The 23,882-nt window shown below is 38.9% G+C and overlaps 1 protein-coding gene across 1 annotated transcript; it reads left to right on the forward strand.

Moving 5' to 3' along the window:
- The first annotated feature begins 813 nt into the window (after window positions 1-813).
- On the forward strand, window positions 814-19,446 carry LOC131425830 (uncharacterized). The gene is made up of 13 exons (XM_058588037.1): window positions 814-1,282; window positions 1,350-1,399; window positions 6,001-6,415; window positions 6,479-7,211; window positions 7,274-7,408; window positions 7,468-7,751; window positions 16,891-17,177; window positions 17,240-17,420; window positions 17,480-17,539; window positions 17,598-17,738; window positions 17,793-18,124; window positions 18,181-18,505; window positions 18,567-19,446. Exons 1-13 carry the CDS (start codon window positions 1,241-1,243, stop codon window positions 18,699-18,701), a joined length of 3,120 nt encoding a protein of 1,039 aa, XP_058444020.1. The 5' UTR covers window positions 814-1,240; the 3' UTR covers window positions 18,702-19,446.
- Window positions 19,447-23,882: the final 4,436 nt, after the last annotated feature.

Here is a 23,882-nt window from a genome sequence, read left to right on the forward strand (position 1 = left end):
GGTTTCCTCAACTTTCGTTTTTTGAAAGTTAAGTAAAAAGTTATTCATCGAGGGCACTTTTTCTTCGCTAATAAAGTAACAGAGGATATCGTAGTGGTGCAGGATGTCAGAACACAGGAAGAAAAGATGAAACCGATAGTACTATTAAATAGACATCAGTTGAAACGAAAATCTGATTTAAAACCATGATTGATGTAAAATTACATTAAAATTCATTTAGTTTTTCATTGAACAAGACTGTATATTTACAAACCGCTTCGTTTTGTAATGTAAATTGCCTGCTCCAAATATGTGCATGAAAATAAATGTAAAATCACAAAATATTTTTATCTGTGAAGGTAACTGAAGGTTTTGTCAGAACACGTGGAATCATGATTCGGGACTGTGGATTCATCCATGTTACCGGAAGTACGAAAGTTTGTTAGAATGGTAAACCCAAAATTGTAACCGAACTTCTCTTTGATCTCGTAGTGATTAGTACTGAATGGAATAAATGCCATTTAATATTTGAAATAGTTATAAGTCAATATCAATGTTTATTTTGCAGACGAAATTGAAAATGCGACAACGCAACGTACCGAAGCACCACCCTAGAATCATATGGTTTCAAAGTTGCACGTGCTTTCATCGTACTGTCCGGGTGGGTGTGTGTGTGTGTAGTAGTGCCAGCCGCTCTCTTATCACACATCGTGTGTCTCACACTTTGTTCCGGGGTACTGCTGGAGTGGGCGTGTGTGGAGGAAAAATTCGCTTCTGTTTTTCCAGCCCGTTCTGACAGATGCAGATTTCGCTCAAGCGCACAAACACACACAGTTCTTCTGCCTTTGGAGTGATATGGTGTGACACTTGCAGGATTCGCTTCAGGTGGTTCATTTTTCTCGTCCGTCGATATGGCAGTAATAGAAAAGTAGTAACAGCAAAAGGTGAAAATTAAAACGCTAAACTAGCGGCTGTTACGTTAGATCTAGGAGAAAAATGGCAGTCAGACGGCACGGTTGTTCGATTTGAATTGATATCCTGCGGTGTTGAAAGAGTTAATGGAGTTAAAAGTTGAAACACATAATGTGGTGGTAGAGCTAGAGATCTCTAAGTAGCAAAAAAGTGGACTGTTTAATATAAAATGAAGTGAGCTCGGTGGCACGCTCAGAAGTGACATATCAGTTAAAATGCATTGAATGCTGAAGTAGTTTTGGTTCTGTTGGAAAAAAAATATATCGAAAGAACCGACACAGTTATCAAAATGTCCCTCGATGGATCGAGTTCTTTTGTCGGAACATGGGAGGTAAAAGCTGAGTCAAACTATCAAAAAAAAAAAAAAGGACACTTACCTAATTTGATTTTCTTTTCAGATCATCGAATCTTATCTGGATGGAACTACGGAGAAACTCGGAATGGACGGGTAACTATTTGCTACTGGGTGAACGTCGGACATTTGATATTGTTAATAGGCTGAGGGAGTGGCATAAAGTTTTTTTGAAAGTTTTTGCGGGGCGACAGTCTGGTTTTGAAACTGCGATGATATCTGCGTTTTACTGACGAGCTTTGCAAAGACGGGTTTGATTTGTTTTTAATTTTTGGAATCAGTTGAACACCTTTCAATTTAAGTCAGTTATTAAAGGTAGCTGATGTACATAAAAGTGAAATGAAAATTAGTAATCCGAGTAAATTTGTTCTTCTTGTGGATTCTACAAAAACTTTGCGTACTTTAGATCTTAATATCCATGATAAATTTTTGGGAAAACAAATCTTTTAACAATTCACAACTATATTAAACATGGGATATATATTTTTTAAGATCTAACTGAGTATAATTTGAACGATTTTCGCGGTTATTTTCGAGAATCACTCATCAGTAAACTGGTCAGTTTTTAGATAAACTTTTCCATAATCTAGAAGACGTTTCAAGAAATTTTAATGTAAGCTATTAGGATGAGAAAAATGTAACTTTTCCCTACAAAACGTCAAACGGTTTGAAAGAGCAAAAGCGCTTGATCTCGTGTTTTCCATAATCCATATAGACCCACAGTGGAAACTGAAAAGATACTGGCAGATAGCGCGAAAATAAAACATTCCTCAGCATATCGAAACAAGCTCGCCTTATTGCATTGCAATGCACACACAGGAAATAATAGAAGTATACTGTCAGGCGCATACATTTTTTCTAGTCATTTTCGTGTAGTTGGCCGGTAGGCAATTTGTGGCATTACATGATTCAGTCAGTGGAAGATCCAATGTTTTTGTTTTATAGCATTGCGATGGAGGTAAATATTTTGCGCTTTCATCAACTTTATTAAGGAGCCGTTCACTATCTAAGGATAGTAGTCAGTGTTTAGGCCTTAGGCCAATGCGTCGCGTATAGATTTTGAGTCGAATCCTCAATTCCCTTTGCGTCTGTGTGCTTAGGAACCGTGTTGAGTCGATTTAATTTCTCTCCACTTCACTCCTTTTTCCGAACGCTACCAGGAAATAAAAGCGGATAAAATTTCGGACGCATTGAAACTGACTGTGTTTTACAGAAAAAATATAAGACTTAATTATATAAAACTAGATAAATGATTGGTTTGCTTGTTTGTCACGAGTGGCTAAATTTATGCTGAATTCCACAGCTGTTTGGATGAACCGGCTAAGCGTTTATCTATTTCTTTGTCCGATTCTTACTAAAAACGTGTTGTATTAAATGTTTCTATCCGGTTTTTGCATTTAAAAATACCAAAATGAGATTTTCAAGCTCTGTTGCACTTATCTGATTCTAGTTTGCAGCCGTTCATTAAAAAAACAGTTCTCGATTTTAAGTCTGATTCTTGAATAACCAGTGAATTAACGGTATGGAACATATGTACGACCCCATCCACTCAATAATTTGTGCAAATCAGTTTGGCTTCTGTTCTAAGGAATAATATTACAGCCAAACGAAGCGAAAAGCGAAGATCAACAACCGATCAAATCTTCTCTTCGTGGCAAATCGCGAATATCAGATCTTTTGACATTACATTTCTTTTGTGAAATTCAACTGCTCCGTTTCAGCAGACTTCGCAAATCTTTCAGATATATTTATCGTATATTTATCAAAAAAAAAAAAAAAAAAAATAGAGTAGAACTTTAAATTAAAATAAAATTTTAAGGACGCAAAGGACTATAAGACCGTTAATTTGAGTAAGAGTTTGTTTTGCATCAGTCCGACAAACCAAACTAATTTTGTTAAACAATGCTGAATTAAAATTTTGAACGTTGGTAATGTCAGCGACATAACTGGATGACGTGAATATGATTAAAATTGACATGCTTTTTCCACACTTCCAAATATCGATAATTGTACATACTAATTCATTGATTGTGTGAATTCTAACGATACAAGGCGAAACACACGAGTGCAAAATATTACAGGGTTAATAAATAAGCCATCCACATACATTTGTGTTGTACGCATGTATTTGCGATTATTTTTTATGCTCAGATCACTGCATGCTGTGCGTTTGGCTGTCAGCTTTCATTTGTTTACTTGTTTGTGCGGTTGAAATTCTGCGTTTTCAAAATATCGCATATTGAGAAGGAAGTGAAAATAAAGGTTCTGAACATATGGCTAAGTGAGAAGGAGTTTGGGGAACACTATTATTTGGATGAGCTACTAGGAAGAGGCAGAAAACCCGGTTCTTCCAATCCGAAATTGGATCAGACAGTGGTATCTCTAATCATGAAGAACAAATCAATGTTAATGTGATTTGGCCAAAAAAGCAGGAACGAGTGTCGGAATGATCCAGTGTATCCAGTGTATAAGAGGCGAAATCACATGAAGACCAACAAGAAGCAGAAAATCTAGAAACAAAGGGTAGAAAGTTTCGCGTCTTTTGCAGTGTCCGGATGCATGCGTTTTGATAGACGATGAGACTTATGGAAAAGAGGACTGGAAAACTCTTCCAGGTCCACAATACTTTACTGTCGTCGTTGGGGAGGATGTGAGCGATGCGGACAGGTCGATTCAAGTGGAGCAATTCGGTCGAAAGGTACTGGTATGGCAAGCAATATGTCCCTGTGGTTTGTAGTCAACCATTTCTACACTACCGGAACAATAAATGCAGAAATCTATAGACCTGAGCGTCTCCAGAAGAGATTGTTGCCTTTATATAAGAAGCATAGTACACCTCCACTGTTTTGGCCGGATTTAGCATCGGCTCACTATGACAAAACCACTCTCAATTGACTTGCGGAAAAGGGTATAAATTTGGTTGAGAAAAATGTCAATCCACCAAATTGCCCTCAGCTTCGACCCATCGAACGTTACTGGGCAATCGTGAAGAGGGTCTGCAAGAAGCCTGGTAAGAAAGCTGGGAACATGCAGGAGTTCAAAAAAATTTTGCTCAAGCGTTAAAAATGCGATACAACACTTGTACGGAACTTGCATAAGAGCGTTCGATCAAAAGTTCGAAAATTCGTGAAGGAATAACTTAAATTTCATCCGGTTTTCATTATGCGCAAGTTTAACCTCGTAAAATAAAGGATCCATTTTTAGTTTGAATAAAATATCGTTTTTTATCATAATTCGAAAGAAAAATTTGTGGATAGTTTATTTTTGATGCACTCCTTAGGGGACAGGTCCGCTTGCGATGACATTAAAAATGCAATGTACAAATTCATTCATAAATTCAGTATCCACAAGCCGAAAACCGCCATACCAGTTTTAAAGAATTCTACAATTATAACTTATTGATATACACTCGCCAAGCTCGCACAAAAAGTATTCATAATTCCTTAAAAAATTCATGAGAAATAGTTAAATATTATTCACTTATAACCAATAGTGCATCTGATCGAAACGGTATATGTGAGTAGAAGTACGCATTAGCCAAAGTTTTTGGATTATTAGAATCTACTTTTATTTATGGTTCTTGATATAAAACGACGCCTAATTGAAATCAGCTAAGTGAAATATTGTAGCTCATGCCAATGATTTTGGTCTGTAACAATGAATGAAAAATTTCGCTATAGACGAGAAAAATTCAATTATAAGAGCAATTTGGTTACAAATTAAATGACTAAATTGACCGTTTTCAACAACATGCACAAATGTGACTCTCTCATATTAGTTATGCACAGTTAGCGCCTGTTTCGTTTTCGCGTAAATACATTTTCATATTTATATCTGCTTTGAAAAATGAGATAAAAATCACACAACAGCTTGATCAGGTTTTATAACATAACATTTATAATGACAATGATTGGCATGGTAAAAATTCAATCACGAAGCTTGCTCATGCAGATGATTCAAAAATATTAGCAGCGCAAAGCGGTATGACGCAAAGACAAGACATCGTATCGCAGAGACAACAAATCTTTCGCTCCTGTTACTTCTCCAATGCCAGTTCATGATAAACGACGTTTTGGAGTAAATCAACCAGCTGGAAATAAAACAAAATCACCCGAACTGCCAAAACAAACCCACAACTGAAGAGAGTAGAACAGCTACCGATGAGAGCAAACGGCGACATTCACGAGAGAAAATGTCATGAGACCTATGACATTTTTCATTCGCTACAGTCACGGCAAAGTACAGTCGACGACTGCAGCTATCAATTAAAAGCGTGAAATTGGGCTTTTGAACCACTGTGCATCGTCGAGAAATTTTGGCGCACTGAAAAACACTGAAAAAGTAGTTGAAAGGTGCATATACACAGACATTTTCCAATCTCGAGCTGTGTCGAATGGTATATTACACTATGGGTCTCCGCATTGCAGTTAAATTCGGTTGTGTTTTTGTTGTTCCAAAAGGTAGCTGACCATTTGTTTATTTATTTATTTAGACGCAAGAGAAAAGCACGTTGGAGCGTAGATTTTTGTTCTCCACCAAGCATAAAACCTCATCTTTTGTATCAACAGATTACATTATTTTTCATTTTCGCTGAAGAAGAGATAGTACAAACAATTCTCATGATGCACCAACTTCTTGGAGTCCGTAACAATGGATCTAGTTTTAAACGTTTGACGGTTGCATTTTTTTCTTCGCAGGGTCAAATTCCGCCTGGATGAAATGGGCGACATCATCTGGTACAATGACCTGATCAACACGAACCAAAGTATTTTCGATGACCAGAAGATGTCCAGCTTTGAGTGCGGGTTTTGTCCGATAAACGATTCGGCCGTAGTGTTGTTCAGCTGCGAGACTTTCGAAGTCATCGAACTGACATCCAATGGACCAGGACTGATCTTCGGGGCCTATACGGGTCACAGTATCGAGTTCAAAACCAACTCGTACCAACCGACCGATCGAATGACACTCAAGTGTGATGGCTGGTGTCAGCTGGTTTGCAAGCGTGTCATGGATGATCAATCGGTGGGTCAGGAGATACCGTTTACCCTGCTGTCGGTGCTTGATGATGGAAATTTTTGCGATGTAACCCTGAAGAGCTGTGAAAATGTCATCGTAAGTTATGTCAATCATTTTGATTCATTCAATTATAAGCTGCAGGTAATTTTTTTTCCACAGTACAATGTCCACTCACCGATACTGCGCTTGAACGGATTTGACTGTAGCAGTATGGCAGCTGCCACGACTTATCAACACATTGCGAGTCGCTTTGAGGTGGCATCCACCGCCGAACGGCCACATGCACCATTGACGAAAGTGTCTTCGGTTCCGTGTACCCAATCATCCAGAGCATCGTTCCAACATATCAGCCAGCGGCCCAGTCTTGCAACGACCAACAATTTTCTACTTCCACCTGCTTTAGACGTTTACAATTTCTCTCCCAAACTAGTCAACAATGTTTCCAACTCATTCAACTGTCTCGCCGCAAACGTCTCCATTCTTTTGGATGTTCCCGAAAGGAACAGAGTTTCTGCATCGGACTCAAACCTTAATTCCGACAGGAACATTTTTTCCTTCCCCATCCCTAGTATCGCTACAACCAGTGTCGATCCATTCCAGCGAGGACAAATCAAGCCACCATCCTCGCCGTTCCGTACGAGAAGTTCTTCCCTTTTTCCTTGCTCACTGGATACTCCGCCATCATCTCCCCTGACACCACTCACCGTACTGAACAACATTCCCACTAAGATGTTGAGCACCATTCTGCACTGGTTGTACTGTGAATGTCTTCCTGAGGGTTTGGAAGAGGAAACTTGCATCAATTTGATAGCGATGTGTGAGAGTACGACTCCCCTGAGTAGAATGGTCGAACCTTGCAAGAATTATCTACGGAACATTCAACTTAAGAAGTGTAAGTATTGTTTGCCAAGTACGTCCATTTGAGTATCGTTACTATTCAACACTTGCTCTCAGTTGTCATCGATGTTGTTTCCGATCTTCACGAAAGCCTGAACTTCATGATCCAGATGGTGAATCCCAATACGATTTCCCATAGTCCCTGTGTACTCTGTCAGGTGTTCAAGGAAGGATTCAAGGAAACTCTTACAGGTACTTTCAATTGTTTTACTGCGTTTAGATAGAAATTTAAAACTTTGTAAATGTTACAGCAATCATCAAACTGCTGCAGTTCTGCAACATCTTTACCAAAGATGTGACCACATTCACTCGCCATCAGCGGCATGAGATCATCAAATACGTACGGTCCCGGATGCCGATTTTTCTCTCGCAAACTCATCAGCTGCTGCAAAACATCAACGTGGTTCTCAGCAGTTTGACGAGCGAGGAGAAAAACGACCTGGTGTCCTACTTGGTACCGGAGATCACGTACGTGTTGGAGGTACTCACGTCTGCTATTTCGGAAGTGAAGAATTCCCTGGAAAAGGTTTGCAAGGTAAGATTTCAAAGGATGAGCCAAACGTGCAGTGTATGAAGGTAGAGAATATTTATTACCTAATGTTCTCTGCCTTCGTATCAGGTTTTATATGAACTGAACATAAACTTACAAAGTTTTGCGAAATGAACGCCGTTTGACAGTTTTTAGTAGTATGTTCCCGTATGTTCGGTCCCACCGCTTTTGTTTCATTCTGTCACATTTATTTGCACATTTCAGACACAATCTGGGTGATCGCTGAAAAACCGATTAAAACACCATTGTAAGAAAATAACAGCTCGAGTTTCATCGTAATTTGATTATTGTATAGGCATTCGAAGACATCAATATCAAATTCATTGGTCGATTAGTAATACTAGTTTTATAAACAAACATTTTTAGCTCTGTTCAAAGAACAAACTATTAATTCATAAACAACCATGCTTTATGCAGAACCAATTTGGTCAAATTGTTCCACCAGAAAGAAAAAGCTTCAAAGGATTCAGAACAATACTCTGAAAACTGATTTGAAAGCGCCCTCCCTATTGTAGTGAATACGACTTACTTTCCTATGGGGTGCCTTTTCAAAATTTACCCTATGAGAGAGTGATAAGTTTTTGTCCGTGAATATCTCTTGTTGTACCTAACGAATCAACATAATTTTTACTACACGCCATCGGAAACATGATCACAATTTTATGATAAAATTTTCAGTTGTGTGACATAATCTCAAATAATTCAAATTAAACTTTTCTGAAATATTTGGTATAAACGAGTATCAAAGAGGATAATTCATAAACCGCGTTTGCTCGTATTTTGAAAGCTCATAGCTCAGTGATCTGTGAAAGGATTTATATAATCTAACTACCAACAGAATCGACATTTTTCATCTTAAACGTGTAGAGCAAAAGCATTGAAGTATTTAATTAGTACACTATTGAAAAACCTGTCTCATTTGAACCATGTCAACACCAGCCAATCAGAACGCTTTCTGAGGAAGAGAACAAAATATCTGCTGCTGTACAACAAATCGTTCGAGAAAAATGTTACGAAAAGTTTTGAATATCGTAGTGTGTTCCTCAATTTGGTCCTTCTGTATACTAGAAACGAATCCCTACAGCATATTGATAGTTTCTTTCAATAAATTATGCAAATCCGAAATGAAATATTCGACATTAAAATTCTATATGCTGCTATTTTTATAGCCGTTTGGACCGCCCATTAGTGGAAAAGCTACACACGAAATCACGTAAAAGGAAACCTCTTAACAAAAATTGGATCAGTTAGGATTCTATCGCCACTGCGAGCAGATGTATTGTATGTCGTTTGCAAAGCTAGTTTCGCTTCCGACAAGAACGATTACTTCACAGCTGCCAGTCATTTGTATTGATGAAAAAACAACGGTGGAGAGCATTACACAAAATCAGCCGTTCTAATGGCTCTAAAGAACTATTAGGATTTTTTCTTCGCAAATCGAAGGTAAATATCCTCAGTTTAGTGCAAATCTAAAACAGTTTGGTTGGATTTGTGCACTTTTCGCTGTATGAAATTCACAGTAATCGAGATCAAGTGAAGCCTTCTTTGCTTTTGCGAAAAATGTTCCAGAGTTTAATGTCGTAGAGAATTAGGCAATTTGACCCTTCTGAATGCTAGAAACGAATCCCTATAGCTTATTGATAGTTTCGTTCAATAAATTAGGCCTATTGTATCATTGATCAACCCAGCGAATTAATGTTTTCTTTATTGGAAGATTATAATCGGCTGTAAACGCTACACCTACACCAACCATATCATTATCGCACCCACGTACAACAGTTCAGCCTGGAATTAGATGACGGAATTCAGCGGCATCCATCGGAATTCGAATTCAACTCATCACTCTCCATCACAAACGCTTTCATAAAAGGTTCTTTTCAGAGCCACCATTATTTTATTCTAAAGAACTATACTGGTTATTTCATAATATTTGTGTTTCAGAATGTTAAATGTAACTAATCTGTACTTTAGTTTAAGTGCATCGTTTCAAATTCTACATACAATTTCATACAATTGATCAACTAATTGATATTCGGAAGTGTTAAGGAACATGTCAGTTGTTTTCGTATTCACGACATCCAGTTATGTCTCTGACATTACCCACCCGCCTTTTTTAGTACTGATGAGTCACCATTGTTACACATTACTATTGGAGGGTTGACATCGTTAAGGTAGAGTAAAAATAATAATGGCTCGAGATGGCCTCCCTGCGAAATTCCGAATGATACCAAAAACTTTTCGCCTATTTCGATTGCTAAAAGACAATGGCTGGTGCTACTGGTCCTACTGGCACTAATAATCCTTCCAGATCGAGACTCGAACATACGAGAACTGGTTTGTAAGACCAGCGCGCTATGCATTCAATCGCAAACCCGGGTTTTATTTGTGTCGAAGGAATGTTTGAATCGAATCCAAGTATGTTTATTTTAACAATTATGATGTCGTTGTTAGTTATGCCAAATTCGTATGAAAATCTTCTATAAAAGATGTTCGATATTGCACCAGAACAGTATTTAATATTATCCTTGCAATTTATGTTTTTAACATATTCGAGCTGATAATCGAAATTGTTTGTCAACATCGGTTCTTTTTCCTCGATGACAATACTGCATGGAATGAAAAGTTCCGGACCTCTCACAGAAAAGACGAGAATAGTTTCGAACCGTGTATATTTATGCTGAGAACAAGCCTATAGATGACCCAACACTCAATTTCATGACAATCTATCCACTAGTGTTTGAATAACAGATGATCGTGTGAGACGAGTTCTGATTTCCATCAAGCTTTGTGAAAAAGACGAGTTTCGTATCCTGAAATTGCAGAAACGATGAAACTGAATGATTTACGGTACGGATTGGTCCACCATCCCCCGTCTTCTGTCACTCTGGGAAGTCATCGTGCGGTTTTTTTTTGTTGCTGTTCACCAACCCACGTTGGAGTTTTTCATTATTTCCCTTTGGAAGTTGGTAGTTAGTAGTTCTGTTGTTCTTGAATGTCGATGCTTTCTTTATCGGTTTCTCGCTAGCCTTATCATAGTAAACGGGTAACTGACAATATTGACATGTTGCCAGCTGATTACGGTAGGTGACCAGGGATTAACATGGGTACTTCTTGGCATGATCTCTCACGTACACTTGTATGATGGGTTGAACGTTTTCATGTTCTAAATAGTGCATGTTGTTATGGTCAGTTACGATTTCAACCACCTCAGACTCGGAGCTGAGAGTGACATTTATTTTTGTTCACTTTCGTCTATTTTGAGTCAATAAAAATGACTTTCATTAGATCTGCACGTCATATACCAGATTCTGCAGATGAAAAAAAAAACCAAAGCGTGATTGGTCATTCTGATGTGAAATCAGGTGGGTTTTTGGTAACTGTTGATGAGAACGGATACACTATCATACATCAGAATAGATTTAATGTTCGGCAATGAACTAAATCTGGCACGAGTCCTTCGAAACTGTCTAGAGGGGCACAACGAGTCGGAAAGTTCATGGCGTCGGGTTTGCTGAGATTGTCATAGCATACTTTCGGGAGACTAAATCTAAAAAGCATCAACAGTGAATCAACATCGCTAACGAGAAACATTTGCTCCTTGTCGGAGTTTGTTCTAAAAAGGGAACTATTTTATTATTAAGACAAAATTTTAAGTGAAAATAGCAGAGAAATCACAGAAGTGTTAACTAAAGTGAAGACTGAAAGAGTAAACTCGAAGAAAATTCAAAGCGGAATAGATTGTCTTAAAACTGAAACTGTATGACGATGGCTCTTAATGAAACATTTATCATTCTCGGTGCATTGTCGATTAGGATCATTAAATTTATGGATAAGAATTTGTTTTAAATTTTGAACTTTGATTTATCTAAGGATCTAGGGTGAAACGATGCTAGTGAATATTTCTATTATGCGTTTTTGCTTTCGCCAAAGTTAGTTATGTCTCCTAAAGTGCAAGTGAATTAACTTGTCGAGAGTAAAGTGGCTGTAAAGTTGATCGTAGATGCTTTCATAAGACCACATTTTTCTAAATGGATGAAAGTGCCCTAAATTAAAATGGCGGGTGGGTAATGTCAGAGACATAACTGGATGTCGTGAATACGAAAACAACTGACATGTTCCTTAACACTTCCGAATATCAATTAGTTGATCAATTTTATGAAATTGTATGTAGAATTGGAAACGATGCACCTAAACTAAAGTACAGATTATTTACATTTAACATTCTGAAACACAAATATTATGAAATAACCAGTATAGTAATAAAATAATGGTGGCTCTGAAAAGAACCTTTTATGAAAGCGTTTGTGATGTAGAGTGATGAGTTGAATTTGAATTCCGATGGATGCCGCTGACTTTCGTAATCGACGTAACCGCTCTTGTCGGAGACGAAACTAGCTTTGCAAACGACACAAAATACATCTGCTCGCAGTGGCGATAGAATCCAAACTGATCCAATTTTTGTTAGGAGCTTTCTTTTTACGTGATTTCGTTTGTAGCTTTTTCACTAATGGGCGGTCCTAACGGCTATAAAAATAGCCGCATACAGAATTTTAATGTCGATTATTTCATTTCGGATTTGCATAATTTATTAAAAGAAACTATCAATATGCTGTAGGGATTCGTTTCCAGCATTCAGAAGGACCAAATTGTGGAACTCACTACGATATTCACCACTTTTCGGAACATTTTTCTCGAACAATTTATTGTACAGCTTATTTTGTTCTCTTCCTCAGAACGCGTTCTGATTGGCTGGTATTGACATGGGTCAAATGAGACAGGTTTTTCAATAGTGTACTATTGAAATACTTCAATGCTTTTGCTATACACGTTTAAGCTGAAAAATTTCGATTCTAGTGGTAGTTAGATTATATAAATCCTTTCACAGATCACTGAGCTATGAGCTTTAAAAATATGAGCAAGGCAAACGCGCCTTATGAATTATCCCCACGTTTATACCAAACATTTCAGAAAAGTTTAATTTTGAATTATTTGAGATTCTGTCACACAACTGAAAATTTTATCATAAAATTGTGATCATATTTCCGATGGCGTGTAGCCAAAATTCTGTTGATTCGTTAGATACAACCAGTGATATTCACGATCAAAAACTTATCACTCTCTCAGAGGGTAAATTTTGAAAAGGCACCCCATAGTAAAGTAAGTCGTATTCACGACAAAAAAAATGGAATTTTTATGCACAGAGAGCTGTGAATGTTTTTGGCAATTTCTAGCCAGTTATGGCTTTTTTAGGTGAAGCAATGCAATTTTTTATTTTTGCACTTTCGAGCAGAAGTTTTTGACGCTCTTTTATTGCCATTTCTGCTCAAATGTGCAAAACCAGAGCAATCCACGCCAGCAGTATTTTTCAATGAAAAACGGCATAAGTAGCAGCCGCATTAGATCTTCAGAATGCAGCACAGTATGCCAATTTTTGATTGCGCACTTCAAACGCATCAATAACTCAATGTAATAATCACTTTTGATGGTACTTTCCTTTTCAAGATAGTTTATGTTAATTATACCTCGAGCATCTAAAAACTAACACCATGACTGTTCCCAGTTACCTGTTGCGTTTTCGGACTGCAACTCCAGATTAGAATGGAGGATCCATGTTGCGTCCACTGTTTCATATCAACGCTGGAAATATTTTCAATTGCGACGAAACCATGCCGAACAGCCTTCTGAATCGTTGATGCGTTGTTGCTTTTGTTCTATTGTGAGATTTTCGCGAAATATCATAAAATCACATCCAGTTGATGGACTAACCATTTCAGCACACCTAATCTCACGGACTTTGATTTTGCGTTCCATCAACCACGATGATCAAAACTTCCATTTTTTTCCTGGTGACTGCTTCATTTGGCCATATTTAAAATCAGAATACCACAAATCTTTGTTTTTAATAGATCCTAATGCGGGTAACACTTCTCAATTCATTGCTGGACTTGCGCGTTTTTTTCTTTAAAAAGCAATATTATCAATACAAGGAATTCGTTATTTCCATTTTGTAATGTCACTGATAAGTCGGTAGGTTTAGTGTTTGTGGTTCGATTGACTGGAAAACTTTGTAAACTCTGGGTCAGTTCCAAGGCTTAGCCGAGTTTATACAGAATACAGCAGATTTTGAAACTAGTTGTGTAGTCCTACGTCAACAACCCCACAGTAATTTTATGCCGTATTCGACCTTCAACTGCGCAATTTTGTTTCAAGGTAAAACACCGAAAACTCTTCAAACCTCCAATTTACGTGTGAGATAAATGTTATTTCCATTAGAATTAAGGAATACTTCGAAATAGTGGGTCGTTCCCCAGGATTAAATTACCCATCTAGGCTTAACATGTTTCACCGGCCCTGCTCAATCCAATCAGGTTATTGCGAGATGTTACTGCCTCAATTTCATCCAATAAGACTTGTTCTGATGGGATGATGATCCTGAGAATGAGGACAGTCGCCTTTGGCTCATGCAAAGGCTGGAAATGAAATGAACACGTCTTGTTCGCATGTTCCCGTTTCGCGGCTCAAAGGAGTGAGCAACTGGAGGCATGCGGCATTGACACCACACCGGAGAACCTGATCCAGAGAATGTGCCACTGCGTAGAGAACTGGAACGCAGTGTTGACCGCCGCATCCCAAATTGCGGGCATATTGCAGCGGAAATGGAGTACGGAACAACAACAGGCAGCCGCGACCGCTAGCCGCGTGCAACCTTAGTAGGCTCAAGAGGGATCAGCGAATAAACGTCGGTCCGGGAGAACCTCCTTCGCCGGTGAACTCTCCGTCGAAGTAGTCTAGATCCTTCGTCGGGGACTAGACGAGTAAATCGTGGCGTAATACCGCTAGGATCGTCGGGGCGCCAGTGAACCGGAAGCTATCCTCCAACCGGGATCACTGGATCGACCCAGGTATCCTCTCGGTCGGGCGCTGACGGGAATCGAAAGCGTCGGTTTCGGGAGGGCCTCCTTCGTCGGGGAACACTCCGTCGGTGTATGCTAGATCCTTCGGCGGGGGCTAATCGAGTAGCCGCCACCACACCGATTCGAGTCGTCGAGGCGCCAGCGAACCGGAAGCCATGCTCCAACCGGAATCGCGGGACCGACCTCGGCACTCCATCGGGTGTCCCGTTTGGTGTAAGAGACTCGGTGTCGGAAGATTATCCTTCGCCGGGGAACTCTCCGTCGGAGTAGTCTAGATCCTTTGTCGGGGACTAGATGAGTAGTTCCGCGACGTAGCATAAGTTCTGGGTCGTCGAGGCGCCAGTGAACCGGAAGTTACCCTCCAGCCGGCATCACTGGACCGACCTCGTCATCCAACTGGTCGATCCCTCGAGAGCAGGATGCTGATCCCCGTTCTGCATAAACCTAGGAAGGGTGCTGTGAGCACCAATAGCCTTCCACCCCGAAGTAATACCTAGCGGTGGTGCCGGGGAGGTAGGGTTGGAGATCCGAGGTGTTTTAGTGGGTAGTTCCAATCAACAGTTGGGTAGTCCTGTGGAGAGTCCCACACTCCGTACGTAAATGCATTTCACCTTGTAAAAAAAAGGCTGGAAATGATTAATGAGAAGGCAAGGTTCAACAGGTTCGTAATTGAACCCTTTAACCTTCATGAAAATAAGATCTCTTTTAGTGTCCCTTAAAACAGCAAAGAAAGCTTGAAGAGGATCTAGGTTGAATTTCCAAAACCCGACGATTCCGGTGCTTCGATGGAGAATCCTGGAGTCCAACTCCAATGTTGCAGGTAGTCAGTTGATAACCTCCAGCATTGATGATGAGTCACTGGATGTTCTTAAGAAGCTCTAATTCACAATGCATTATGGATTCCATAAGGTGACAGCACGTGTCATAAGACACAAACTGTCATGTGATAAAGTAAAACTTTGAATCTTTTCCGAGACACATAGTTTTATTTTCGTGCCAATAGGCACTCATAACGCATTCATCATTACTTCTGGAACGCTTAGTATTTTACGAGCAAAATTTGAAACACCAATTTCCCTTAGGATTTGGGTGTCTCAATTTGCTTTCTAACCAGCAGAGCATTCCGCATCCCTCCGAGAGTGTAGAAAGGCATATTGTTACAATATTTGTTCAGTAACAATGGTGAAACGCAAAATAAAAATTCCTTCTAAAGGGAATTGTGTCTAAAATCAGTTTTTCTTTTACACCCGATTTGGCTCTCGCGGATTATTATCTGTTCCCACTGCTCAGAAGAGTGCTCGACGGCACGGGGGTGTACATTACAGAGTTCGCGGACAATCCCATTCCGCTTTCGAGCAAAGGAAGATCGTTGGAACAAATTTCGATACTAGAAATGACCAAAACGAGTCATGATTTGGGAAAAATTGTATATTTGCATATTATGTTAATACACCATGATTAAAAGTTCTCGGATCGTGATCCGATTGGACTGATTTCGCTGTAATTTAAGGGTAACGCACTTGACGTTGATGGGTATAACTTCAGGCGTGTTTCAGCTACCATGGTAATCTTTGCCACATAAGTTCATGCGTTATGTTTTAAAATATGAAATAAATAGAATGGTGTGATGATATATTCATACAAAATGTAACGTTGATGTTTGCCAAACGAAAAGCGTAGCCGTGCTATTATGATGTCAATTTTCGGTTCATTAGCTTTATGTTGTCAATTCTTTGTCAGCCGGTGGGTAAAACAACATAATTACGAAATGAATATGCCTCAGGATCAAGATAACATTTTTAGAAGTTCCTGCTGTTCACTGTCTGCTTTTTGCTTTATCATTATTATATTAAGCAAACCATCACATCACTTGAGGCAGAGGGTTCAAAATGATATCCGGGTAGAAAATTGATGTTACGTGCTTTGGAAGAAATGCATTCTTCAAGTGTAACGCATGATCAATTCTCTTGGGAGAAGACTTATTGCTGATGGTATCATGAGAAGTTAAAATGATTGGTTTCATAATTTTCTAATTATGATAGCAGTAACGGATTTCTTTCCGTGAATGGATTTTAAAGCAATAGTCATAGTTATTGAATTCGAATTCAATTGATCTTTCGGATATAAGTCTTTTTTTCTCAATATTTCCAGGCAAAATATTTTGGCCAAGGATCGTTTTCACGCTATTAAATTTCCAACCAACTTTTCAGGATCTAAAATCAACGCACGCCACCGACACTCGCAGCAACGGGAATGGTTCGGCGGGCGGAACACGAGAAGGAAGGCAGCCGGTTCGCGTGCGCACCAGAAGTTCCAGCGGATACTCCGGTAACAGTGTGTACCAGGAACCACCGAGTCCATCCACCGGTGGTGACTCTCGGATGAAACCAAACTCCGAAAATGATTTGAAATTCTTCCTGTACATGTACGAGGTGAAGAAAATGCGTGACATCTACGGGCGGGTGGCAAGTGCGTTGGAAGTGATACTACACAAAAGGTGTGCAATTATGGTAATACAACGGATACGTTTTTATTATATTTGTTTTATCATTCTTCAAGATCGACGTTCAACGATATGAATCATCTGTATCAACATCAAACTGTGCGGTCGAACTTGGATCAGCTTATTCTGGAAGTGCCAATTTTAATTGCTAGATTAGAGGAATTATGTGATACCATTGATGAAAAGATTGGTTGGAAGGAGTTTAAATTTTGCTTCAAATTTTTGACAAGTCAGGTGGTATGTATTGTTTGAACGTTAAATATGGAAGCATATACTGAACAGGTTCTTCTATTCAGAATGGAATTATTACAAAATTACTGGAACATAAGTCTGCCTTGAACGAAGCTATGTTTTATGTAAGTATGAATTTTTCGATTCTGCAACCGTAGAATTACCGTTGGAATTCTGTTCCAGATATCCAATCTGGTACAGAAAGAACAGTTCACACGTGCCATGTTAGAATTAGGTCTGTTGGAGAATCGTTGCGTGGATAACAGTGGGTTCGGTGATCCACGACCCTGTCCTAGTCGATATTTTGATTATACTAATACAAAGGTAAGAATGAATCAACTAAATCAAATATCCCGATCATTCCCGATTTTTTTCCAGTTGAACCTAGTGCAAAATCTTTGCGAACCTCCGTCGGCACTACACAGCAGTCTTTCGAAAAACGCCCTTAAATTGTTACACTCGGGTCAATTAGCAGATATGGAATTTGAAGTGGTTGTTTCGCCGACGGACTGTCAAAACGAAAACATCGTTTCGGTGTTCGACTTTAGTCCGGACGATGCGTTACTGTCGGACAGTACCGGCGGAACGAACTGCGGAACACCCGTAAAAAATCAAACGCATACCTTCAAAGCACACCGGGTCATTGTGGCAGCACGTTGTGAGTGGTTCAAAAAGGCACTGCTGTCCGGGATGCAGGAAGAAATAACGAGGTAAGTACGACTAGACATGCCCAGGATGTTCACGATGTCCCTTTCCAATTTTGTAGAAAAATCATAATCCACGACACTTCGCCAGTGATATTCCGGAGAATGTTACTTTATTTGTATGGTGCACCGGTAGATAAGTCGGTGGGAGTTGATCAGATCTGTGAACTGATGCTGCTGGCCGATCGATACTCCGTGGATAACCTGAAGGACATTTGTGAAAATACCCTCATTACATCGATCGATGGAGAATCGATAATCTATTTGCTGGGAATTTCCGATCGATTCAACGCATCCACACTGAAAGCGAGCTGTTTATCGTATGTTTCACAGCATACCGAACTTACAAAGCAGGACATTTTCAACGAACTTCCCGGTTATCTGCAGGTAAGCGAATGGGCGATGCATTTTTGACATCGACTTCCGACAATAATCGATTCACTTGCAGAATGAAGTTCAAGATCTTATCAAATGGTGTGGCCGAGTACCGGAACCATGGTCGGACAGATCTCGACGCAGCTTGAAAAGCCCATCTCGGACCAAATCGTCTCGCTCAAGAAAAACTTCCCCTTCGTTCATGTGACAATGATGTGACAAAGTCATGCAGTTGGAATCGATGCGCTTTATGATGAATAGGCGAAACATGCAAACTGTGATGTTAAGGAAGAATGAAATGAAATGGTAGTGAATTGAATGTCGAAATCTGTATAGTTGAAACTTTGCTATAGATAGTGATTGAAATTCCAATTTGTTCACTTTTCCGATTAGCACCGATTTTGAACGTCGTTCGTGCACTGTTCATCCAGAGTTTCCTAGTCGTGATGGATCCCAAACATTGATTGAAACAATTTAAAAGATAGATACAACAGTTGAAACATTATATCCCAGTGCTTCGAAGTCTGTGTGGTTCATCACTAGAGGAAGAGAAAAGTAATTATCATCTCCTGACACCCAAGCAACCCTAGTTCTAGGAAGTATTGCATTACATTCCCATCTGAAATAACAATATATCGAACAAAATAACTCACCGAATATAGTCAATGTGATACACGACAGCCATGTGGCAATAGTGCCAAAACAGTTTGTTTTTTATCTAGATAACTTACAGTATAGACATGTATGTGTGTATAATGATTTGTATGTGTTACTCTGTTGTATAGTGCTTTTCCGTGCGACTTATGTATTTGGTGAAATCATTTCTGATACTAGTAGAGTTTGTTGAATTCGTGACTATATTATAATTTAAAGAAAAACCCATTTTACAAGGTGCAACATTTCTTACACGATACACTAGTTGTTGTTTTATCAAATAAAATGTCCCAAGTGAACGCGAGTGGAGTTGTTATTAAACTTGAGAATGCCACATTCCCTGTGAAATATGTACGTTTGGAGAAAGGGCCACTTTGCGAACATCGTTTTGTCGAATGTCATTTTGCCGTAATGAAATAGATTTCAAATACCTAAACAAAATTAAAAGATGTTAGTATTCACACCTTTTACAAGACAATTGAGGGCTTCCATTGTTTCCACCTTATTGGCCCAATCCGGCTCTCTCCTACTATCGTGTGATCCCAAACCTCAAACGAAGGTTCATTAATTAAAACTTGGAGTAGGTAAACGTAATGTTTGTAGTCCTGGAAAGGAAGGTTTCGTTTGTATCTTAACACATGGATCAATAAGTCCCGAGACTAACAATGGAAACAACATTTTTTTTGCAATTTTTTTTTAATTTATAAACGCCTTTTTTTTATTTATCAACAACCTTTTAGGGTGATACAATGGTTCCAACGTTTTTCCAATTTTTTTTTTCATCGACTCGTTGCTGTTTTTGTTCCATCGAAAGCAATCGCGGCACCCACTTGGAAAAAACCTTTGTTACGGACCAGTTTAATAATTCAATTATATCAGTTTATAATTAAATCAAATCAGGGATTTTATCCAATGGCCCAAAGAGTGGGTCTAGACATTGTAAAGTATTAAGAAAATAATGAACAATACTAAACCGCTCTTCAAGCGGTTGTAGTGCCTGAATAAAGCAGGTATAGATTTATGATTTGTGTGCAAGCCGAGACAAGCCGCTCTTCAAGCGGGTCTAGGGCCAAATATAGGAATTTCCACATTTAGAGCAATCAAATCTTTCCGCTCAGCTTTCGATAAGGACTAAAATATGTAAATACACAGCATCGGTCTGAGCCGCGCACCAGGATGTATGAAGTAAATAATACCTTTGTAAACAAGCAGGTAAAACTAGATGCGCGCGCTGACATAGCTAGGTATCCGTGTGAGCTAGGATCCCGCAATGGGATGGAAAGGGAAAACCGAGAATGTTGCGGTAATGTCGCGCAACATTTACATTTGTTGTAAGGAAAATACTTGTATATATAGTTAAGATTTTGTTAAAATAAAACACTTGCAATTCACTGCAGTTCGGGGGGAAATTGTTACTCATCCGAAAACCAGCCCAAGTGAAATTCAAGGTGGATAGACCGCTACGAGAGCTATCCGGCTGCGAAACAATTACACTAGGCTTCATATAGATATCCCTCAGTAACATTGGTGGCCCCAAGAGGAGCCAAGAAAAAACTGGTCTTTCTCGCCAGTAACATTGGTGGCTGCAGAAAGGAATCTCTGCGGTCAATAACATTGGTGACTCTAGTAAAGAGTCTCTCCAATAACAACCTTTTTCATGCTCAATTTTTCATGAAGGACGGAGCTTTACTTTCCGATCTTTCAATTTTTGTCACTTCACTCACATTTTCCGGTGTAACGGCTTCCACAGGTCTACCCGAGCGTTCCGCGTCATTTGTGTCGGTACGACCACGTTTTAACTCGGCGAACCACCGACAAATCGTTGCTTTTGATGGACAAGAGTCCGGATAACATTTTTCAATCCATTGTTTCGCTTGCACGGTGTTTTTACCCATTAAAAACAATGTTTTATCAAAACACGAAACTCGGTTTTTTCCATTTTTTAAACAAACTACAAAACGACTTTACTCCAACTTCGATAACTCAGCTGTTTCTGGTCGGATCGACTTAAAATTTTGACCCGTTTCAAGCAAAGGTTAGTACTCTAGAAAGACGTGGTTACTGGTTTACTACGAGCGCCATCTCTGCTTTGGTCTCGGGACTTATTGATCCATGTGTGAGGAATTAAGGTGGAAATTTAAGACAGACATTACTTTTGGGGTCCTGAAAAGGATCATTGGAGTCTTGGAAAGAACTATTTGCTTACGGGTGATTACGTTTGTATTTCAGGAAGTAGAATGTAATTTGACATTTGTGAATTTGACCTTGATATAGAAGAAATCATTACATAAATATAATCGTAACAATTGCTCATATATTTCAATATGCTTATATATTTCAATATTTGAGTAAAAGAAACTACCAAAATGTTGTACGGGATTCATTTTCGGCTCTCAGACGCTTCAAAATCTTGAATACTCTACGATAATAAACACTTTCCGAACATTTTTCTCGAACGCGAAGCAGTCAAATGCTAGTTTTTTTTACCATCGTTTAGTGCGAATTTCGCACTGCGAAAAGTGGACGAAGCTAATCAAATTATTCTGAATTGGCACTAAACTGATTATTTTTACCTTTGATTCTACGAAGATTTTGCAAACCACTTACGAATTGTTGCTTCGCCCGGTGCAGAGTCTGGATAACACTCATCAAGCCATTTTTTGGTATCGGCGGCACTTTTTTTCATCAAAAAGTAGTGTTTCATCAACACACGAAATTCCTTTTTTTTCCATTTTTTTCACAAAAACAAAAGTAGCTTCACTCAAAATGCAATATCTCACAAACTAATAATCAGACAGCTGTCAAATTTATACACGTATCTTTTGAAGGTTGGTACTAACTGAAAATGGTATGGATTTAATTCTAGTGGCGCCCTCTCATAGAAACGATACGAACTTTTCAGCCGATCTGTTATACTACCAAAAATGTCACTTTCGTCCCAAAGGACATGAATCCACCAAATTGCCCACAACTTCTACCAATTGAGGAATTTTGGGCATTAACGAAGGCACATCTTAGGAAACATGTCTCGGCAGCCGCAACCATTCAACAGTTCGAAAAAGATTGGAAAAAAGTGTCAAAACTTGTCGCCAAGAAGTCTCTACGGAATTTAATGAGGAACGTCCGCAAGAAGGTGCGCCAGCTAGTCTACAATGGCTAAGTAGCAAATGTTGAGAATACTATTCTGTTGTTGAAGTCTAATATTATCAGTATATCGAATAAAATTTGAATATCTAACACTTGTGAATTATTTACAGCGAAATCAAAGTGCGTCCATACTTTCTGGGACAGTCTTTATACGACCAACGCCCTATGCCCTGAACCGCCAACTCAACTTTGTTTATTTATTTATTTGAAGCAGAGAAAAGCTCGGTGGAGTTAGTTTCTGTCAAACTTGCTCTCCAACAGGTATAAAACCTCCCCATCTTTTGCATAAACAGATTATAATCACCCAAATGATACATTTCACTTGAACATAGTATTTCTAAACTAACTAAAACTAAAACTAATTAGATAGTAACCCAAGGAACAATTTCCAAAATCTTATTTAAATACCAGTTCTAAAACTTTAGTTTCAGAATCTAGAATCAGGATTGAATTGCAGAGTCCTAGTTTTAACTTTTGAACCTTTATTGTGAAACCAAAATCTGAAACTAAATTCTTAACCTTAAATTAAGTTCAGAATTCAGGTTCTGAATTTTGTTCTGAAATTCAGTTTTAGAATTAAGTTCAAGAATCTGCCCTAAATGAGGAACAATGCGGAAGATATTCACCAAGACTCCCAATCCCGACTATTAATGATCGAATTTCGACCATGGTTCACCTTTTACACTCGTCCATTTTAGAATATGGACTGAGAATACCTTAAGGTAACCGTCGTTCGAATGCGAAAAAGGCAAACAAACGTATGAGTTTTTCTCATTGTTTCCAAAAATTTGAGAAAACCAAACTTTTGACTTATATATATTTATATTTATTTAAGTCGAGATATTCACGATTAAGCTCGACCCATTCTTCCACAGTACAGTGGGGTCTCGTACAACGCGGATTCGGTTTTGCCGGTATTCGTTGTTGCCGGATTCGTTATTGCCGGATAACCGCGATAAACGGGACCCAGAGCATATGGGATTTCGACTGCTTGGGGCTGTGAACGGTTATCTCGCTTCAGTCGACAGATAGAGCCACACAATCTTCGGCAAACTTGTAGTAGATACTTAGACCAACAATTTAGTGTAGTTTGACAGACAATTAGTTGAGAACTGCTCCGCTAGGGGCGCTTTGAAAAAATGCATGATATAAATCATTCACTTAATACAGAGAAAACGATTTGAGCTTCAAGTAACTCGCAAATTATAACATAGTATTTTGAAGAATGCGAGAATTCGGGAGTTTGTCAAACAGCAAAAGTATTAACTTGGACTTACTCCAAGATGTAGCTAGTGTGCTTGAATACAAATGTCAATTATCAGAATAATGTTCTTATAAAAGAACTAAAAGATATAGAGCGGTTTAGTTTGTTGGAAAGTTGTTAGGAATGTTATAGTTTACATAATGAAAACTATGTTTGTTGAGAACATTCCCACATAATGGCGCTAGTGTGATCACAATCTTACAATATAAAATTTATTATATGATATCTCTGGCGGTGTTTTCGGAAAGAAAGTAAAGGAGGTAAAAACAGATTAAATAGTGTGAACAGTTGTAAATATTTTTCTCACTTGGTGACGCTGGTGTG

Source organism: Malaya genurostris, chromosome 1 (genome assembly GCF_030247185.1).
Source record: "Malaya genurostris strain Urasoe2022 chromosome 1, Malgen_1.1, whole genome shotgun sequence".
NCBI lineage: Eukaryota > Metazoa > Arthropoda > Insecta > Diptera > Culicidae > Malaya > Malaya genurostris.

Coding starts and splice junctions, on each gene's coding strand:
- LOC131425830 (XM_058588037.1), top strand. CDS start 1,241: ATGTCCCTCGATGGATCGAGTTCTTTTGTCGGAACATGGGAG. Junction 17,540..17,597: donor TGAACGAAGCTATGTTTTAT/GTAAGTATGAAT, acceptor ATTCTGTTCCAG/ATATCCAATCTGGTACAGAA. Junction 17,739..17,792: donor TTGATTATACTAATACAAAG/GTAAGAATGAAT, acceptor ATTTTTTTCCAG/TTGAACCTAGTGCAAAATCT.